Source organism: Schistocerca cancellata, chromosome 3 (assembly GCF_023864275.1).
Source record: "Schistocerca cancellata isolate TAMUIC-IGC-003103 chromosome 3, iqSchCanc2.1, whole genome shotgun sequence".
NCBI classification, from domain to species: domain Eukaryota; kingdom Metazoa; phylum Arthropoda; class Insecta; order Orthoptera; family Acrididae; genus Schistocerca; species Schistocerca cancellata.
The window spans coordinates 744195694-744218489 of record NC_064628.1 but is presented as its reverse complement, the minus strand read 5'-3'; the positions used below and the strand labels follow the sequence as shown (position 1 = coordinate 744218489).

The window sequence follows — 22796 nt, the reverse complement described above, 5'->3', positions numbered from 1 at the left end:
TTTTCAAGTACACTGTGGGAGAATAAAATACCAACACCAGAAAGATAGAAAATATTAAAATTTTATCTTGTTCGTATACGGTCTAGAAGGGAGAATTGTAGATGGTTTGGGAGTGTACAACGTGTGAAATCTGGTACACAGAGCTGTCACTACTGGCAGAAACGACGACTCTAGGGTGGCTGGGAGTCGGGTGTAACCGAGCTCGGATGACACAGATACGTCATTCCATGTTGGTTGAACTCTATGCCAGGTTCATCAGTCATAGTAAATGAAGAGTGGTGGCATGCAAGTCTATCTGCAGCTCATGGCTAAACAAAAACATAACGCAGCACGTAGGAATTATCTGAATGGGGACGGAAATCAATACAGGTGATGTAGATGTACAAACAAACAAAGTATTACAATGCCAAAAAATTGGATGATTTATTCAAGAGAAAGAGCTTCACAAACTGAGCGAGTCAATCACGCGTTGGTTCACCTCTGCCCCTTTATGTAAACTGTTATTCGGCTTGTCACTGATTGACATACACTACTGGCCATTAAAATTGCTACACCACGAAGATGACTTGCTACAGGCGCGAAATTTAACCGACAGGAAGAGGATGCTGTGATATGCAAATGATTAGCTTTTCAGAGCATTCACACGACGTTGGCGCCTGTGGCGACACCTACAACGTGCTGATATGAGGAACGTTTCCAACCGATTTATCATACACAAACAGCAGTTGACCTCGTGTAAGGAGGAGAAATGCGTACCATCATGTTACCGACTTTGATAAAAGTCGGATTGTAGCCTATCGCGATTGCGGTTTATCGTATCGCGACATTGCTGCTCGCGTTGGTCGAGATCCAATGACTGTTAGCAGAATATGGAATCGGTGGGTTCAGGAGGGTAATAAGGAACGGCGTGGTGGATCCCAACGGCCTCGTATCACTAGCAGTCGAGATGACAGGCATCTTATCCGCATGGCTGTAAGGGAACGTGTAGCCACGTCTCGATCCCTGAGTCAACAGCTGGGGACGTTTGCAAGACAACAACCATCTGCATGAACAGTTCGACAACGTTTGCAGCAGAATGGACTATCAGCTCGGAGACCGTGGCTGCGGATATCCTTGACGCTGCATCACAGACAGGAGCGCCTGCGATGGTGTACTCAACGACGAACCAGGGTGCACGAATGGCAAAACGTCATTTTTTCGGATGAATCCAGGTTCTGTTTACAGCATCATGATGATCGCATCCGTGTTTGGCAACATCGCGGTGAACGCACGTTGGAAGCGTCTATTCATCATCGCCATACTAGCGTATCACAAGGCGTGATGGTATGGGGTGCCATTGGTTACACGTCTCGGTCACCTCTTGTTCACATTGACGGCACTTTGAACAGTGGACGTTACATTTCAGATGTGTTACGACCCGTGGCTCTACCCTTCATTCGATCCCTGCGAAACCCTACATTTCAGCAGGATAATGCACGACCGCATGTTGCAGGTCCTGTACGGACCTTTCTGGATACAGAAAATATTCGGCTGCTGCCATGGCCTGCACATTCTCCAGATCTCTCATCAATTGAAAACGTCTGGTCAATAGTGGCCGAGCAAGTGGCTCGTCAGAATACGCCAGTCACTACTCCTGATGAATTGTGGTATGGCCGGCTGTTTCAGTTGCTGCACCACCTCGATCTTGTTTTAAAAGAGGTCGCAAAATTTTCCGTATTATTGACCGTGGGATGGACACTGCACGAGAAGTAGCACTCGCCGGTGCACGTGCTGCATTGACAGTTATAGAGTTATAGCAACAGCAACCTCGTCAACAATTTCCACCGGGGTAGGACGTCTTCCTCTTTCAGGTGCCACACCAAACACACCCGTGTTTTCGAATTTCGTTATTATCTCCTTTAAACCACTTAATGACATATGGCCTCTCGTCTGGCTTTTTAGTCGGCGTTACTCTTTCAGTGTAGCGCTGTAATTGCTGCTGTGCACATAAAACAATCTCACTAAGAGCGTACGGTCCCTCTTCTCGGTATCCTTACTGTTCATTCACGTTATCGCTTTTCAAATGACAGCGTGGGTGTCATATCGTCATACAAAGACGGTACACAGCCAGATTTCCACCCGGTTGCCGAAATTGGAACTAATTTTTTCCAGTGTAAATAGGTTACGCATTTGCAAATCTACCAATTTTTGCTGCCATACGGTAATTACAACCCACGATTGTCCTCCGTGAGCAACTACGATTTAATTACAACTACCCGGTAATACCCAAATACGACCAAGTGTATTGGCACAATAGTACAAACAATGGAAATAATTGTTTGTGAACAGAGCACACACTTAAGCTTGACCTGGAGTTCTGTGATTTCACTTAATAACAAACGTCCATCCATAAAAGATTCTGACCATCCTTGAAACTAGATACAGTGAAAGTTTTTCTAAAAAAACAGTCATTTAAAAAACAAAATCAATATGTAACATGTGTTGTACTCAACGTAAAGTACAGATTCCTATGACTGTACTCACCCATAGTGAGACAAAGGACACGTTACTCAACAAATTACGTCAGAGCAAACGTAACTTCCGTCAGTCGTTGAAATGCCGTCACTCACAACACACGTGGTGGAAATATGCAGCAAATGAGTCCCAGCGAGTCGTCACAACAACACGGAAACGGTGGCTTTACCATTTCCGTTTCATGAAGGTCGGCGTCCTTGCGCGACCTCAAGCACCTAACACATCATGATTACCATCTTGCATAGTGTCATTAGTCCTTCGGTAATTTTGTAGACCATTAACGTTATATCCTAACTGCGACAGAGAAATTGCCTGTATCTACTCGCGGACCAGATTCTGAAGGACCATGTCTATTTAAAGGCCGAAGCGGCGCCTATGCTGCATACTCACAAGAACGGCATATACTCGTAACGCATTTATTTTAGTAAGAGTATTTCAGCGATGTAATGCAGCAATGTTTAGACCAGGTTATGGCAGGTTACATTAAGTCAGGTATAAAATAAACAAGACACAACAAAAAGCATACCTTAAGAGCTTTGAACACCACTTCATCTTTGTGAACACTTTTTTCTTCTTGGATACTGTGAGGCAAAACTCTTCTACTGCAAACTCTTGGATTTTCATATTTTGAAAGGTGGTTGTATGGACGTAAACAAGAAAAAAGCCAGTAAACGTAGCTCTAAAGTGCATACCTTAAGAGTTGTGAGCACTTTTCCGTATTCGCTACTATTAAACACATCTCTTCTGCTGAACAGGTCTTCATAGCTCTTAAAATATGCATTTTACAGCCCATGTTTACTAGACGATTCTTTCTTCTTTTTGTAACAACTACTACGGCTTCTGACATCAAATGTATCAGTTGTGGTTACTAAATGTGACACTTCTGTCACTCAATGTAACTGGGTTTTCTCTTTTGATGCTGTCAATTGTCAGGATGAGCATTCTCAAGCATTCTGTCAGGGTGAAAATATTAAATAAATAAACTTTTCTCTCTTACAAAATGTGGGCAGGGTGGGTTCTTCCTTGGCTCGGGTATGAGGTCGAATGAAACATCATTTTTACATAAGATAACTTTTATTGAAGATTTGTACAACTGTATCTTACGAGATGTTCTGGTTCGGAGAGCGGCAGCTGTGTCGTTTACGTAGCCTTCTGCTGCGGCAGCGGCGGCGGCGGCGGCGGCGGCGTCTGATTACGCGTAGCGGTGTGTATCTCGTGTCGCCGTCTCGCCCAGCTGACCGGAGACGCGCAGCGCGAGGTGTCCCGTTTAATTATTGCGAGCGACGTCGTGCATCGGATGGTGATACCTTGAATGTGGCGTCCCAGTGTTTCTCTTCTCTAAGCGGCCGCGTGTGTTGTGCGTCGACCAGCGGAGCGGCGCGGCGGGGGAAGGCCAGTGTCCCGGACTCGAACCACGGACTCCCGCTTGCCAGTCTTCGGCTGTCAGGTCTTCATCCAGCTCACAGGTGACTGCTGAAGTGAGGCCGTCTCCTTCCCGTCCTCACGAGTCACCCGGGTATGTAAAATCAGACTTCAAAATACCTTTTAACTTCTTCTTCTGGCATTGAGGCTGCTGCTTGCTATTCCATTACAGCGGCGGACTTGGTGCGTCTGTGCATGATGTAGTCTCTTCTTGCATGACCGTCTTCAGCACCGAAACTAACTTAAAACAACTGCTACGCTTCTTCTTCGTCTTCTTCGTCGCTCGTCTCCGTCTTCGTCTCCGTCTTCGCCTTCGTCTTCCTCTCGTCTTCATCTGTCGGGCCCACTGCGTCTCGCGTATTTATTCACTTCAGTTTACTGGAGGTGAACGACTTCACGGCCATTGCCTCTTCTGTCACGTTGAAAAGATTCTTCTTAACGTCGGTCATTGGCTCTTGGAATGTAGGCGAGGGCCTTTGCTCACATACGACAACTGAGAAACACGTGAGCCGGTCATTGCCTCTTCTGTCACGTTGAAAAGCTTCTCGAAGAATCTTCTTAACGTCGGTCATTGGCTCTTGGGATGTAGGTGAGGGCCTTTGCTCGCATGCGACAACTGAGAAACACGTGAGCCGGTCGGGCGATGCCCTGACGGCTGAATCGACAGCGCCCGCTTATGTGGAACTTGCTGACTTCACGGTCATTGTCTCTGCTGTTCGGCCCGCTGTGTGCCAGTATGTAACTCTCCAAACTAAACCAAGTTTTCCATTTATATTCTAATTTCTAGTTCACTTTGATTTCACTAATTTATTTACTTAAGTACCACTCAACATTTTGGTCCATACAACGTCCTTCCAAAATACGGAAAGCAATGAGCTAGCAGTAGAAAAGATTTGTTTCATAGTATCGAAGAAGAAAAAGTGTTCACAAATCTTAACGTATTTATTATTTACTTCAAATGATCGTTCGTGTCACCTCCTTGACAATTGACCATCCCTCTACAACAGCGTATCATTATTGTGATACAATGAATTTCAATGAGGTACCGTTCAGTTACTCACGCGACTCGAAGGAGAAGACCGGTCTTTTAAGAGATAAGAAAATGAAATGAAATATGAATCTGTCACTCATTTAAACTAAAGAATCCCTTACAACAGCAGCTTAAAGACTTCACACGGATCTAATCATACATCAAACCGTCAAAAGTATTCACTAAAGCTATCTTTTCCATTTTAAAATCTTACATTTTGGCGGCGAGTCGTCAAACACGTCACTCCCTGTTTCATCCAGGCTATGTAGTTGATTATTTCTGATTTTTCGGTAGCTGGACGTAACGTAACCTACTTTAGATCACTGCCTAATCAGCGTATCATGTCTGAGTATACTAGAATAAAATATTCATTTTTCTTTTATTGGAATTTTTCGAGAGGCTTCGAATATTCACAAATTCAGTTCGAGCATGGCGTTAACTCTGCCAATAAACATTACACTCTTCACGCGTCCAAGAAATAAAATGGTGGGTACGTGCGTGTGTGTGTGTGTGTGTATGGGGAGGGAATTGGCCGTTTCCTTGTGTTCTGCGGTCTCGTCGACGCTGTCAGTCCTCTAGTACCGTGAACTATTCTATTGATTGGCGACTCCATGTTGTCTTGTGCACTACGACCAGATAACAGGTATACTTGAAAAAAGAGACAGCATTGGTCGTATATTTTTTTACTATCGCAAAATCGATTTTCTGTCACTGAGTGACCATCTTCAGTGCTGTATTGTATAACTTAAATTAGGATGCACTGTTGTCACTAAGCTTACGGCAATCACATAGACAGTGACCATCTTCAGTGCTGTATTGTATAACTTAAATTAGGATGCACTGTTGTCACTAAGCTTACGGCAATCACATAGACTGTGATTGCCGTAAGCTTAGTGACAACAGTGCATCCTAATTTAAGTTATACAATACAGCACTGAAGATGGTCACTCAGTGACAGAAAATCGATTTTGCGATGGTAAAAAAGTGAACTATTCTGTAAAGTCTTCTGCGAGACGGTCAGGTGTGAAAAAAATGGTTCAAATGGTCTGACTGGAGACGTGTAGTGTGCTCCTACTGCTCGTAATTTCGTCTGTTTCCAAATGATGCAAAGGCATCGATGCACCGATGACCCAACGAGACTTTTAACCCGTAGTATGGGGTGGATGTATTTCAATTCGGCGGTGGTTCTGCAATGTTTGTGGGTGATTCTCGTACCATGACGGGCCCGTTGATTGAGGGTACTGTGAACGTGAACCAGGATGTTTATTTTCACTTTCTCGGTGGCCTAGTGTAGTCCCTTGTCTCACAACTCGATCAGTATTATGTATACACTTCCGCCTTTGGGGTGTACAACAGTCGTGTCCCTGAAACTTCCTGGCAGATTAAAACTGTGTGCCGGATCGATAGTTGAACTCGGGACCTTTGCCTTTCGCTGGCAAGTGCTCTACCACCTGAGCTACCCAAGAACGACTCACGCCCCGTCCTCACAGCTTTACTTCTGCTAGTACCTGTGTCCTTGGTTTGAAGAACAGTCAGGCATCCAATCACAGACCAACTGGACTGATAAATCAGACTATTAATCCGGCAGAAAATGGTTAGGACTGTCTGGAACAGCGAGTGAAACGTAGGTATGAGCATCGCAGTAATGCTGTAAATCTACGAGATCCAGTCATTAATGAGCGACTTCAGCTGAAAGTGGGATACCTGAAGAACCATGTGGACTCTATTACTCTACCAGCTGACACCATTGTTGGGGTAAGAACCGGTGTTACTCGCTGTCTTGTTTGGTTTGCTTATTAGCTTAGTATACACATAAAGGGCTCTGTCTGGATATCCACCATTTCTCAGGATACTCGCAAGGTGCAGATGGATCCTTCAAACTCTTGGTCCGTGTCTAACGGCCACCAGAGAGTCTCTCTGAGCGCCATAGAGCGTACGGCGCAGGCACGATTCCTGCGAATGGAGCCTTGGCAGAGCTGGTCACATTGGTCACAAGGCGGTCGACAGAAGGGGCAGTCAGTTACAGCCAACGGAACCAGCAACATCTCCAGAGAGCCAGTGCTGTCACTGCGCTGGGAGCACTAGACAAGACTGCGGCGCTCCAACAGGGATCAGGTTCATGCGGTGGCCGTAATGGTGCGCTGTGCCTGAAGGTGTTATGGACAGTAGCTGCACGGAGACCAACGAGCAATCTGGGGGCAAAGGTGGGAGGTAGGCCCTCGAATAGTTAGTGCGCTTTGGTACTGTTAGCCGGACGTCACTACGGTCTGCATGGGAAGTGGCCGCTGTGTGGGCACAGCATTCTGATGCAGCAGTTGGTGCCTTTTTCCAGCCTGATCTACAGCGATCCAATTGGAGGTAGCGATAGCGGCTTCTTCAGGTCAAGAGGAGCGCTACCTGAGTGATTTAGCAGCTGACGGTTCCCTACTGGTGGTTTTGTGGTTTATACAGTGCACACGCGGTGTTCTGGGTGTTTGTGCTAATGAAAACATTCTACAGAGAAGTCTGTGGTTGTCGAGCAACAAATTGTGATTGTTTATTGTTGGCATGCAGGAGTGGGGGTTTGTATGCTGTGGGCAAGACCAGTTCTAATTGTTAACAACACGTTATGTGTGTCATTAATTGCATTAATCTCAGAGTGTTTTGTTTAACTACACCGCGAGCGTGATTGCTGAGAATTCTTCTTGGTTATTGAGCAGTAACCAGTTGTTTTTATTATTGTGTATGAATTAATAAAAATATGTGCATAGGCAGTTTGATGTGAGTTCAGTGTAGCTTGTTTTGGTGGCTGTCTGGTGACGGTAGCAATAGTAGAAGACCAACGTTATGGTCGTGTGCTCCTTTCGTTGCATGAAGGATACCCAGACGATATTTTAGTTCCACTTATCTCTTGGTCATTTTTTCATGAGAGATTGGGTGTTATGATGCCAGTCATTCGACACCGTAATGCTGTGATGTCGTTCGCTGGCGTTCGGGAAACTTAGTACTTTGTGTAATCCCAAAGGAAGAAATCCAGTGGTTTTATGTTGGGTGATTGTGGAGGCCAATTGATGCGACCACCAAGCCCAATGCATCTTCCCAGAAATGTTGTATCCAAACAGGTACGAGCCTGTAGCCCCCAAATGAGGTGTGTATGTGTGTACATCATAACTAGAATATGTTACCTGCACGTCAATTTAAAAGATATAAGTCTACGTGTCATATTTTCTGCCTTATTCACGTCTGCAATCAGGGAAAGGCTTCCAGGATACCCTGTACTTTGATGTTAAATGAAATAATTGTTAAATTTAGCCCCACATCTGCACAACCCCCAGCTCGAACTCCACTCCATCTAACTGCTACATGGTACCCCAATTGCGTTTAAAATAAGAGGAATATCCTACGTATTTTGGAAAGTACAAGACTCGGAAACTTGAGGAAACGAGGCGTATCGTTTATACCGATAATAACACAAAAACACAATAACACTAACTTCCGAAACTGCTCCGGATATAAAAAAACACCTATTGAACAGGCGATATCTCAACTCATCTGCAAAACGACTGTGCTAAGACTTGCAGGTGCAACAGAAAATAGGTTATTACCTCAAAACCCGTCGACACCTCCGGACAGCCCACAGATTATGCTGGGATTTCGCAAAACATGATATCTTCCCCACTGGTAAATGAAGGATAAGCAGCAAAATATCACTTATGGTGAAAGTGTCCCCAAGGGAAAACTTAGCACAGTGAACTAGGGACTAAGGGAATTCATACCGAAGTCTTATGGCCATACAATTCTAGTACTTCCAGAAGATTCCAATTACTCCCCAGAAAGTATGGTCTGCGATATCTGCTTGGAGAAACCCTCCATCCCCCAAAGTACCATCCTGACTCATTCGTCTCCAGAGACAGATCTTTTCTATGATAGAATGAAACGGGTACAGAGATTAACAGTCGAAAAATCAACAAGTTAAAATTCTTGTGAAGCAGTTGAGAGTCTCTCCATTGGTGGCGTCCTTGTAGTGCTGTCTCCAAGAGGATCGTTTCAAAGACACTAATGTACCTATGCTAACGGGTGATAGGTACTATGTAAAGGACACCTACAGCGGGTAAAGGGTTAAAATTGATGTTGCCATATTTATTAGAACTAAATATAATTCAGCTGTCCCTTCATATGGTTTTTATGCAACCCACAACGCCTTCAAATATCACATACCTGAGTTTCATATTCTCTTGTAAGCTACGTACAAACTATTAGTCCTACATAAAAAATGAACAGGGCCATTATGTAGAAAATTTAATGCAGTTAAATTTCGTTCTGGGATACGTTCTCGCTAGAGGCCGGGAGGCCGTAGTATTAGAATTATTCAATAAATGACCTTTAATTTCGTTTTTCTAGAATAATTCGCAAACTGCGACCTCCAGCGGAAACTTATACAAACATAACATTTCGGTACATAAAATTTCCTAATTTTTTTCTGTAGGACAAGTAGTTTGCGTGTAGCAAGTGAGAGAATATGAAAATTTCACATTTGATTTTCGAAGGCATTGTGGGGTGATTAAAACCCATAGGTAGGGGCAGCTGAACCACACTGTATAGTACAGCAATAAAGTACGTAAACATATTTTGAACCTCCCGTTTTTAAAATTCTTATTGATGTGTAGTCATCCAAAAACATTACAGCCGGTTGTAATCACAATCTTCACTTTGAATTGTCCTAACTGAATGAGATTTTCAGGGGCAGCGCATTGTGAGCTGGCGGATTAAAACTGTGTGCCGGACCGAGCTTCGAACTCAGAACCTTTGCCTATGTCGGGTGAGTACTCTATCGTCTGAGCTACCCAAACGCCACTCACGGTCCGTCCTCATTACTTTACTTCTGCCAGTACATCGTCTCCTAACTTTCAAATTTCACAGAAACTCTCCTGCAAAACTTGCAGAACTAGCACTACTGGAAGAAAGGATATTGCGGAAACATGGCTTAGCCACACCCTGGAGGATGTTTCCAGAATAAGATTTTCACTCTGCAACGGAGTGTGCGCTGCCAGGGAGTTTCATATGAGCGCACACTCCTCTGCAGCGTGAAAATATCGTTCTGGAAACATCCCCCAGGCTATGGCTAAGCCGTCTCCGCAATATCTTTTCTTCCAGTAGTGCTAGTTCTGCAAGTTTCTCAGGAGAGCTTCTGTGAAGTTTGAAAGTTAGGCGACGATGTACTGTCAGTAGTAAAGCTCTGGGGACGGGGCATGATCTCGTGTTTGGGTAGCTTAGACGGTAGAGCACTTGTCCGCTAAAGGCAAAGGTCCCGAGTTCGAACCTCGGTCTGGTATGTAGTTTTAATTTGTCCTATACCTTCCCCCTCAATAGCCATGTACGTTAAGAACGATTATCACTCTGCTACTCCATAACAAAAGACCCATTTACAGTCTGGTACAAGTCTGTCCACTCCAGAGGGAGATGGACGAGGCACTGAACAAGATGTGGCGGCTTATTATTGAATGTTTACAGCAAACGGCAATTGTCAGCTGGCGGATACTGATGGCACAGGATCCCCAGACACCTGCCGTGAGGTTGCCGTCGGTATAGAAAGAACAAATCTGGTCATATGCACAGAAATACATTACATGATTGTGAAAATATGGGGTTCAGGCTGCTGTACAGTTTTTATCATTACTTTCGCTCATATGCCTACTCGTGGGAAAGGTTCCCACAGCCGAACATTATGGTCTGACAATATAATTGCTTACAAATTCATACTACACTGAAGGATGCTGATCTAGCACTTGTGAAAACGGACATACTTTACAAAAACTAGTATGAAATGTCATAAATTACTGTAATCGACACTATCTACTTCCAAGAATAAACTACTTGTTCGTTCAGTATGTTCTCACACTGACTCAGAAATCAAAATTAAAGACGTGGTTGTTTTAGTATGCGATCAAATCCCATTAATTGATTTTAAATTGTCCAGAAATTCATCTAGTCACAAACATATGCAAGATGATCTCACAAAGCCAATCATGACATTTTAATCCGCCAAGTTCGAAAATATAAAGCTCCTCAACTTAGCAAAATTCCAACGCTCTTACAGTCCTCAAATTTTTCTATTCCCCACTGCTGCATCACCGTAGTGATTCGCAGAAAATCAGCGAGAATCTATCACCAAAGTGACCGCAAATGTCTCTAAGTCTCCACTGGAACAATGAAGCAGTCGCTTGCAAAATGTAATCGCGAACACTCACGTTGACAAATTACTGATTGTGGTTCACTGGAGTCCAAAATCACAAGCAAAAGACCTCGAGTGCAGCTGCGCCGGTTTCTACCATTTTTGCTTTAAATTTGAAAAATGGCTCTCATTCAGAACAACACAACAATTAAATTTGGAACTTTGTGGATCAATCATTTTGTGACCTTATAAATCTAGTTTCAGTAGTTCAATTACTACAGTAAAAAAACGGTATTTAATAGCCACATCTTAACGTATTAAACAATAAAAAGAAGCTGAAAAACTAATGTCCGGTATAATTTGGCCTAAAGCGTCTTTATAATCTTGTTTTGAGGATGTCATCGGACCTTTCATTTGCTGCACCACATTTCAATTAAAATTGATTTTATTTGTTGTCACTTCAAGTAACAAGTGATAGTACGACTAAATACATCTTTCAGCGAAGTATCTGGGATATAGGAAGATACGGATCATGTAACATAACACGGTACTATCACTACATGTGGCTTGCTGCGTTGTTGAATTCTGGCTTAATTATCTTAACAAGTTACATCAAAGCTTCATTCACCATTCGTCTGTACGCTGCAGACTTCGTAGTACTCGTTAGCAAACAGACGGTAATATTTCTGTTTGGTAAACGATAGCATATACACGAAAACCGCGTATCGTTTATCTGCAAAATAGCGGCGTAACTAAACATTATCACAGTGGAGTTCATTCTGGTCTGTGTGTAAAATGTTACTGATATCAGAGCTATTATTCTGTTTATTCTTCTTCCAGGTGCTCTCAGAATAATATGTTCGCAAACGTAACAACGTTCTCTTGCTATTATGGTATATTTAACTGGAACTGCAGTGGCCTGTGCCCTGAAATTCTTCCATAGTGAAACACACCTGAGTCAAAAGTTAAATTCTTCATTTATTTCCTCCTTATTTTTTCAGAAATAAATAGAGAAATCTTCTTTGCGTGTTAACCCGCTGCAGTAATAACACCGTCTTCGAACAGTATGTACGTACCGTGTATTTTTCTCCGTATATGTGAGCCCCCATATGAACGGGGTAGTCAAATGAGAATGAGACAGATGAAACAACGTAAATAAACTGTTTATTATATAAAAAATGATGGCAATAACCGTTAACACTTTTATCCCACTGCGTGGCAAGGCGTTCAATGCCCCCATGGAAAAATGTTAGCGGTTGCCAACGGAATCACGACTGTACCCAGATAAACGCAAATCAACGTCCACGAATGTCTTTCTTCAGGGCTCCCAAAATACGGAAACCACATGGGGAGAGGTCGCGTCTGTATGGCGGATGTGTGAGGGCTTCCCAGTGAAACGTCTGCAGCGTGGTGGAAACAACCTCAGCAACATGTGGGTGAGTACGCTACACATCTTCCATACAGTCCCGAGCTCGCCTTTGTACTGCAGCCAACAAATAGTTCCTACTACAAAGAGCTTTTGATTATCGTTTTTCATCCAGAGTACGAAGCTACAACTTTAATGCTCCATGAGCTCAAACTGTCTTGCATACCAAAATAGTTTTATTAAAGAATGGTCCATCGTACAAACAACTAGTTTCAATGATATTAACAGAATCTTCCGTCGGCACCAGTTTGCTTTTGTTCTACAATATTATTTTTATTGCTAACCGGTTTTCGGCTTACAAGGCCATCTTCAGACATTTACTGAGTATTATCACCAAAGAAGTTTCAATGATAATTCACTTAGCATACTGTGATATTTCGGAACTAGTTCGACATGAATTTACATACGTTGGAAACGCCATCTCGAGCTACAGGCAAGACAGAACAGAACTTTTGTACAGTAGCATCTGACCTAAGCGTCAGTTCTCCGAACAGTATTACAATAAGGTACACTCACGTACTGCGTTATTGGATGCTACTCAACTCACCTCCATCCTGGGGTACAGCCAATCCCAATCCCACGGTCACCTGAAACAACAAGTAATACATAACTACGAAGTCTTTCAGTAACGGATGTGTTACATGAAATGTTCTCGGTGCACTAGTTGTTTTAACCCTGTGGAGCCTACTGTCCACTAAAGTGGATAGCTGTTAATGGTAGCTTCTTTGGCGTTTTCAGTTAGGCATGAGGCCGTAGAGGCACACAGTCTACTACAGTGGGGACTCCCTGCTGGTGTTATGCCATGCATGCATTTGAAAATGACGGAGAAGTGACCATTAAAATCTGACCATTGCAGTGAAAACGTTACACCATAGAGTTAATTCTGTACAAAATTCCAAGCTTCAAACAATATCTAGCATTTTCTTCGTCATAAAACCTACTAAATGTGAAAGAAGAGTCTGAATCACACACATCAGCTTTAAATGCGATGCAATTTGTGAAAGACGAAAACCTAATGTCGGCATCTATTGTCGTAACTAGTTTACACACGAAAATCTAAACCGATTTTGCCAGCCCCGTCAAATATCGGTTTTCTGATAATCGGTTTTCCACACACGTGGCCGGTTCAGTCAGTGCAGTGACTGTTTCTCTTCAGTGACGTATGGGGGAGGGAGGGGGGTAGGAGAGGTGGTGAAATCTTGTCGCTCAATCTATTTATAATATTTGTTCTTGTCCTATGCTGCACAAAAATTCACTCCGCCAAGATTAGTCGAAATTTTTAAAGGCGAGTGTAAACATGACACCCGAAACATGTTGCAAACGATACAGCGTTTACAAGGGAGCAAATATCGATTGAAGAAGTTCCAGAGTAGATTTTGGAGAGTTTAGGTGACAACCAGAAGCGGTATTCCGAAATCCGGATTTTGGAAACCCATGTAAACGTAGTGGTAGATGTACTAAATGTGGTAGCGATCACTGCGACCAGAGATTACATTAGCACCAAATTTATGACGGCCGCAGCGTTTTTGTTTCCATAGCAATGTGTAATTCGTGACATACTCTTATGCAGTTTATCACATATTTGTGTGATTCCGTCACTTCAGATTTTTATAGAGAACTAACTGTTTCCAGCCATGCGTAGCTGTGGCTTAGTCTGGTCACAATGACAAGAAAGAAAAATGTCAAACGTACACGTTTCTAATATGTATGGAAATTGGATAGATGTCCTAGTCTCCCTGTCTCCCTTCTCCTGTCCGTCTTCCCTGACCATCTTCTCTTCCTTCTCCCTCTCTCGGTTCATCACCTTCTCCCCCTTCTGTCTATCTCCTCCCCTATCTCTCTCCATCTCCTCCTGTCCCACTCTCCACCCTCACCTCCCCCCCCCCCCCCACAGTCACCTCCACCCTCTTTCTCTGTCCGTCTACTGCTGCCCGTCTCGTCTCTCTCTGTTGTTCATCACGTTCTCCCCCATCTCTGTACCTTCTCTTCTTGCACTCTCTCTCCATCTCCTCCTGCCTTTCTCTCTGCCCCTCTCTTAGCCCATTACCTCCTCCCACCTCTGTCCATCTTCTCCTCCTCCTCTCTCTTTATCTCCTCCTAGCTCTCTCTCTCTGTCCATCACCTCCTCCCCATTTCTCTGCCCATTTTCTCCTCCTCTCTCCATCCCCTCCTCCCCTTTCTTGTTCCTCTTCTCCTGCCTACTTTCTCAGTCCATCTTCTCCTTTCCACTCTCTAGCTCCTCCCACCCCCACTTTTTGTCCATCTCCTCCTTTCCACATTTCCTCCCACCCCTTGTCCATCTCCTCTTCGCCCCTGTCTGACCTTGAGCCTCATTTTCTGTTACTGAAAATCGGATTCTGTAGCCGATAATCCATAAATGCAACATTCCTATTTGCTAAGAACATTTCACTAATATATACACATCAAGAAACGTTTGTATCACATCGGTTGTGAGAGTTCCGGAACCTCTACAGAAAGATGGAATCGAGATCAACATAAACATCTTTTCCGCCCATTTTATTGCTCATGGAAACCACACATTGAATTTTGTACCACCATACAGTGACACTTTCAGAGGTGGTGTTCCAGATTGCTGTACACACAGGTCCCTCTAATACCCAGTAGCACATCCTCTTGTATTGATGCAGGCCTGTATTTGTCGTGGCATACTATCCACAAGTTCATGAAGACACTGTTGCTCCAGATAGTCCCTCTCCTCAACGGCGGATCGGCATAGATCCCTCAGAGTGGTTGGTGGGTCACGTCGTCCATAAACAGCCTTTTTCAATCTATCCGAGACATGTTCGACAGGGTTCATGTCTGGAGATCATGCCATCCACTCTAGTCGAGCGATGTTGTTATCCTGAAGGAAATCATCCACAAGACGTTCACGATGGGGCGCAGATTGTCGTCCATGAAGACGAATGCCTCGTCAATATGCTGCCGATATGGTTGCACTATCGGTTGCAGGTTGGCATTCACGTATCGTACAGCCGTTACGGCGTCTTCCATGACAACCAGCAGCGTAGGTCGGCTCCACATAATGCCACCCCAAAACAGCAGGGAACCTCCACCTTGCTGCACTCTCTGGACAGTGCGTCTAAGGCGTTCAGCCTGACCGGGTTGCCTCCAAACACGTCTCCGACTATTGTCTGGTTGAAGGCATATGCGACACTCATCGGTGAAGAGAACGCGATCCCAATCCTGAGCGGTCCATTCGGCATGTTGTTGGACCCATCTGTATCGCGCTGCATGATGTCGTAGTTGCGAACACGGACCTCGCCATGCATGTCGGGAGTGAAGTTGCGCACCATGCAGCCTATTTCGCACAGTTTGCGTCGTAACACGGCGTCCTGTAGCTCCACGAAAAGCATTATTCAACATGGTGGCGTCACTGTCAGGGTTCCTGCGTGCCATAATCCGTAGGTAGCGGTCATCCACTGCAGTAGTAGCCCTTGGGCGGCCTGAGCGAGGCTTGTCTCTATCTCCTCCATGCCCGAACAATATCGCTTTGGTTCACTCCGAGACGCCTGAATACTTCTCTTGTTGAGAGCCCTTCCTGGCAAAAAGTAACAATGCGGACGCGATCGAACCGCGGTATTGACCGTCGAGGCCTTGTTGAACTACAGACAACACGTGCCATGCACCTCCTACCTGGTCGAATGACTGGAACTGATCGGCGGCCGGACCCACCTCCGTCTAATGAGCGCTGCTCATACATGGTTACATCTTTGGGCAGGTTTAGGAACAACACTGAACAGTCAAAGGAACTATGTCTGTGATACAATTTCCACAGTCAACGTCTATTTTCAGCAGTTCTGGGAACTGGGGTGATGCGAAACATTGAGCTAGTCCGTCCGAAAGCTCAACAGGGTGTCCCTTAAAAATTTGAAGTAAATCGGCCAAAAACTTTTCTAGATTTTTGGTAATAATGTTTCCCCTTTATACAGTATATTAAATATTTATTTATACATAGTGTATCTACATATTTTAAAATTAGGTACATAAAAACACACGTGTATTCGATTTTCAAAGCAATCGGTGAAGATTTAAGCTTCTGAACACACGGGCATTTAGGTTTTTTATGTTGAAGAGGCTATGAAGATTAACGTGACAACTGAACCTACAATATCTGATGTAAGGAAAGTAATAAGTCCATTAAAATATTATTACGTAAATTACGATCCACGACATTATCAGCACCCACAAACATGGAATTATAACCACCATCACATATGTTTTATATAAATTAAAGGGAAATGGCCAGAAATCTGCAAGAACAAACACGAAAGCTGGCTGTGTCGTTACGAAGGATCGTACTGCGCAGAAAGCTACCAACTGAAAAGTCAGGGGCGGTGCAACCCGCTTACGACATTTGTAGGCGTAGTAGACAAGGACATATTTCAGGATAAGACGCTGCCGCTAATATGAGAACGAGAGAAAGGATCTGAACTTGGCCGATTGGTCGAATGACATAGTGGCACGCTTCACACGGATGGAGAGGCTATGGAAAACCATTGACAGATAACAGTGAGGCCACAATCAGACACTAATGAGAAAGTTAGATGTTGCTTCTCCTTATGGCCATAGGGTGTGTTTCATGTAGGTGATACTCGCAACTTCACAAGGGAGCCAGTAAAGTACGTACGGCTTATGACGAGGCGATGTAGGGTGCCCATGAATATTCTCCTGCTTGCATCAAGTAAACAACTTCATGAAACCACGCATGTAGCGAGTAGGCTGTGAATTACGTTGGGAAAATAGTCAGCGCCGTATCCTAGGGTCCAGGTTGCGACGTTGTTGTTACAAGTACTGTCTTCAGGAAATCATCGCAGAGCTCTGCTCTCCGCAGCGAATAGAAAATAGGTTTAATATCTCCAACTGTTATAAAAATCACGTAAAAATCTGAAATTCGCGAACGATGTAGCATGTCAAATATATGTTCTCATTTTTACTTAGGACTGGGGTTTCGTTAATTTTTAATTTTTTAAATTAATGAGCTTTATCTTTCAGGTAACTTTCAAACTAAGCGCTGATGTAAACAGATTATTATTATACTAAATCATGTTATATATTTATTATTATTGTCATTAAAATCATTGGCTATGTAGCAAGTTTTATTTGTTACGGGAGGCCCCCTTTCCGTAGGACTATCACCAGCACCTGCTGTATGAAACAGACCCGGCAACGCAGACATAGGAGCGATTAGATCGCGCACCTGTTTGTGCCATGATGTGGTTTGAAATCAGCCTCTGAGTCGTGTGACGGAGAGCAAGAAGGCGAGTTTATAACATCATGTACTGTGCGAAGTAAAGCTGACATTTACGATTATCATCATTTGTAGAGCGACTTGTATTAGTATTACTCATGTAGTAGTACAATTAGCACAACTTGTACAAAATTTCCAATATTAGTACGATAGTTATCGTCTTTACGTTTGTCCATGTGTAACGATAAGAAACATTTTAAACGTTTTACTGTAAGATTTTTATGTTGCAAGCAACACAACTACAGTTCTTCGCTGAATTCCTGTATTTGTATCAAAGCGAGTCAATTAGTTCGCTGCTACCACAGGAGTAAAAAAATTAAAGAAAAACATCGGTTTGGCAGAAAGCATTTGGTCTTTTACAACTCCTCAACAATACCTGTGAAATACACTCCTGGAAATGGAAAAAAGAACACATTGACACCGGTGTGTCAGACCCACCATACTTGCTCCGGACACTGCGAGAGGGCTGTACAAGCAATGATCACACGCACGGCACAGCGGACACACCAGGAACCGCGGTGTTGGCCGTCGAATGGCGCTAGCTGCGCAGCATTTGTGCACCGCCGCCGTCAGTGTCAGCCAGTTTGCCGTGGCATACGGAGCTCCATCGCAGTCTTTAACACTGGTAGCATGCCGCGACAGCGTGGACGTGAACCGTATGTGCAGTTGACGGACTTTGAGCGAGGGCGTATAGTGGGCATGCGGGAGGCCGGGTGGACGTACCGCCGAATTGCTCAACACGTGGGGCGTGAGGTCTCCACAGTACATCGATGTTGTCGCCAGTGGTCGGCGGAAGGTGCACGTGCCCGTCGACCTGGGACCGGACCGCAGCGACGCACGGATGAGACCGTAGGATTCTACGCAGTGCCGTAGGGGACCGCACCGCCACTTCCCAGCAAATTAGGGACACTGTTGCTCCTGGGGTATCGGCGAGGACCATTCGCAACCGTCTCCATGAAGCTGGGCTACGGTCCCGTACACCGTTAGGCCGTCTTCCGCTCACGCCCCAACATCGTGCAGCCCGCCTCCAGTGGTGTCGCGACAGGCGTGAATGGAGGGACGAATGGAGACGTGTCGTCTTCAGCGATGAGAGTCGCTTCTGCCTTGGTGCCAATGATGGTCGTATGCGTGTTTGGCGCCGTGCAGGTGAGCGCCACAATCAGGACTGCATACGACCGAGGCACACAGGGCCAACACCCGGCATCATGGTGTGGGGAGCGATCTCCTACACTGGCCGTACACCACTGGTGATCGTCGAGGGGACACTGAATAGTGCACGGTACATCCAAACCGTCATCGAACCCATCGTTCTACCATTCCTAGACCGGCAAGGGAACTTGCTGTTCCAACAGGACAATGCACGTCCGCATGTATCCCGTGCCACCCAACGTGCTCTAGAAGGTGTAAGTCAACTACCCTGGCCAGCAAGATCTCCGGATCTGTCCCCCATTGAGCATGTTTGGGACTGGATGAAGCGTCGTCTCACGCGGTCTGCACGTCCAGCACGAACGCTGGTCCAACTGAGGCGCCAGGTGGAAATGGCATGGCAAGCCGTTCCACAGGACTACATCCAGCATCTCTACGATCGTCTCCATGGAAGAATAGCAGCCTGAATTGCTGCGAAAGGTGGATATACACTGTACTAGTGCCGACATTGTGCATGCTCTGTTGCCTGTGTCTATGTGCCTGTGGTTCTGTCAGTGTGATCATGTGATGTATCTGACCCCAGGAATGTGTCAATAAAGTTTCCCCTTCCTGGGACAATTAATTTACGGTGTTCTTATTTTAATTTCCAGGAGTGTATTTTATTATGCTTTTATAAGAAATGAGATACGTCTCTGTTCCAAAATGCCCGGTTTTTACAAAAATAAGCGATTATGTTCTATGAGTTTCACTGAGTCCAGTACAGACAGCGAAACAATGTTAATGTAAGAAGCATGCTGTATTAGAAAATGTGCCACCAAGCTTTGGATGTGAGGTGCAACGTTTGTATATCATTCATCGAGTTTTGTATTTCATGCGACGCTGGTGCATGACGATAGCAGTCAGGACCGGCAATGGCGTTGCTCGGTCGCTGCTAGAGCACTGGTTATTCTTTGTGTTTTACTGTCCCTGTAAATACATATCGGTAAAACGAATATCTCGCTGGAATAATTCTGGACCACCACGGCGAAAGGACACATAAAATTCCGTTTTAAAAATTCAATTTGTCTGCAGTGGGTAACAAACTGACACTTTCAGTTGGCATTGGGTGTCACGTGAAAGACGTAATTAGCGATATCTGTTTGAGGTGACTCCACCTACACATTGCAAAAATTTAACTGCATATATCTGCTAAAACACCAGAAAAAAGAGCCTGACGACTCCTAGAAGGGACGCCCGATATACAGGGTGAATGAGTTGTCCCTACCTATGGGTTTTATACAACTTGCAACGCCTTCAAAAACGACGTTCCAAATTTTCATATTCTCTCACTCGGTATGTGTAAACTTTTGGTCGTACAGAAAGAATGAACAGGAAATTTTTGTAGGAAATTTTATGTACTTAAATATTGTACTGGGACGCGTTATTGTTGGAGGCCACTCAATAAAAATGCATTTGAAGGTCACTTTTGTTGGTTTTTATTGAATTATTCGACAACTACGGCCTCTAGCGAAAATGTACGCCACCACAAAATTTATCCACATTAAATTTCCTACAAAAAAGTCCAGTTTATATATATATTTTTTTCTCCAGGACTAACAGTTTCCGTGTATCAAGCGAGAGAACACGAAAATCTCACACGTGGTCTTTGAAAGCGTTGCAGGTTGCATAAAACTTGTAGGTAGGGGCAGCTGAATCACCCTGTAAATAGGATATTATCAAAACGTATTCTATATTTTCAGATGAAACAAAAGAAAAATTCAGAGTAGGAATTAAAATTCATGGAGAAGAAATAAAAACTTTAAGGTTTGCCAATGACATCGTAATTCTGTCAGAGACAGCAAAGGACCTGGAAGAGCAGCTGAACGGAATGGACAGTGTCTTGAAAGGAGTAAGATGAACATCTACAAAAGCAAAACGAGGGTAATGGATCGTAGTCGAATTAAATCGGGTCATGCTGAGGAAATTAGTTTAGGAAATGATACATTTACAGTAGTAGATGAGTTTTGCTATTTGGGATCAAAATAACTGATGATGGTCGAAGTAGAGAGGATATGAACTGTAGACTGGCAATGGCAAGGAAATCGTTTCTGAAGAAAATAAATTTGTTAACTTCGAGTATAGATTTATGTGTCAGGAAGTCGTTTCTGGAAGTATTTGTATGCAGTGTAGCCATGTACGCAGTGAAACATGGACGATAAATAGTTAGGACAAGAAGAGAATAGAAGCTTTCGAAATGTGGTGCTACAGACGAATGCTGAAGATTAGGTGAGTAGATCACATAAGTAATGAGGAGGTACTGAATGGAACTGGGGAGAAGAGAAATTTGTGGCACAACTTGACTAGAAGAAGGGGTCGTTTGATAGGACATGTTCTGAGTCGTCAAAGGATCACCAGTTTAGTATTGCAGGGCAGCGTGGGGGGTAGAAATCGTAGAGGGAAACCAAGAGATGAATACACTAAGCAGATTCAAAAGGATGTAGGTTGCTGTAGGTACTGGGAGATGAAGAAGCTTGCGCAGGACAGATTAGCATGGAGAGCTGCATCAAACCAGTCTCTGGACTGAAGACCACAACAACAACAACATTTTTAGAGATGACAGTGTGTTCTAAAACAAAACAAAAATTGTCTATCATACATGGGCTAAAATGGATATCTTACGAGCCATTGGCACTTGCTCATATTTACTACCTTGAAACACATGTTTTACTCAACAAGCGCACATAACCCAAGATATGCGTTTTACGAGTAGAAGCCATGCTTACTGAACTTTTTTCATTGCGCATATTCATATTTTGGCGGCGCAAAGACTGTTCCACAAAATTTCGGGGGTGCAGCCGCATATATTAGACTTCTTCACTCTTCTTAGTGAGCTCACCCTGAAGATGGCTGGACGGTATTCAGCCGAAATAGTAGAAGAAGAAGTCGATTTTATGCGGCGGCACGCCCGAAATTTTATGGAACTTTTTTCATTGTTTTGTTCGAGCCCACTATCTCTCAAACTACAGAAGTTTCTTTTTTTAACACGATCATATTTATCGTTGGATTCATATTAATTATACACAAATTAATACTGGCAAATAGAAGACCATCCGCACCCGTTTGGTAACGCTATCACTCCTTAGTTTGAGCGTGCAAATTCACAGAGTTAATCTCAAACAACTTCACCTGCGGAGCGAAATATTACTTTCCATCACACATGTTTCAGTGTGACCAAACGCCACGCAAGATTTCGCCACTGTAATAAAGAAACCTTTCCTGAAAATACTGCAGCTATGTTTACATGAACTGAACAGTACTCCAGAAGTCGCGTGCAACTGGATACCACCGCTCGAGTCAGCTGATCGAGACGTTGTTTCAACGTAATGACGTCACGCGTGGTCTGTATTATCTACGGTCCAATCCCGGTACGAATGACGCGGTGGACGTGGGAGCGAGCGGAGGATGTGGACTCACTCACCAGGCAGGCTGCGACGGCAGCCCCCAGCCAGAGCGGGGGCGGGCTGTGCCGGACTCTCCCCATGGTGAGCGATGCAGCTGCTCTAACAGCGGCGTGCCTCCAGACACGCTTTTATACCCTTCCGGCGGAAACTTGGTGGCCTGGGTATCATTTTTATTGCGCTTTTTTTTTTGCTGCTGACCTGGCCGTCCAGCTGCTGACAGCTGAGGTCACAGAGCGCCACGCACTGTGCACTCACAACACAGTGTCAGATTTTCGCATAACACAGTTTGTCATTATCACTTGCACGAAAGTTAATGACAGAGTTTTACGGCAAGCGCCCGCAAATCTGATCCAGACGTTTCCACACATCCTCTGTGCTAAGAGCTATTCCTGTAACAT

At 44.3% G+C, this 22796-nt stretch overlaps 1 protein-coding gene across 5 annotated transcripts in view; it reads right to left on the bottom strand.

Moving 5' to 3' along the window:
- The window catches only part of LOC126176997 (proline-rich proteoglycan 2-like), a 122039-nt gene extending 99519 nt beyond the window's left edge, over window positions 1-22520 (bottom strand). For 4 of the 5 annotated variants that reach the window (XM_049924210.1, XM_049924212.1, XM_049924209.1 and 1 more), the window contains exons 1-2: window positions 22416-22520; window positions 13091-13130 (exon numbers count right to left, since the gene is read on the bottom strand). In XM_049924210.1, the coding sequence (XP_049780167.1) occupies window positions 13091-13130; window positions 22416-22478 (103 nt within the window). In that variant the 5' untranslated portion in view covers window positions 22479-22520. The remainder of the gene's footprint in view (window positions 1-13090; window positions 13131-22415) is intronic. The other variant, XM_049924213.1, reaches the window with a different exon arrangement.
- Window positions 22521-22796: the final 276 nt, after the last annotated feature.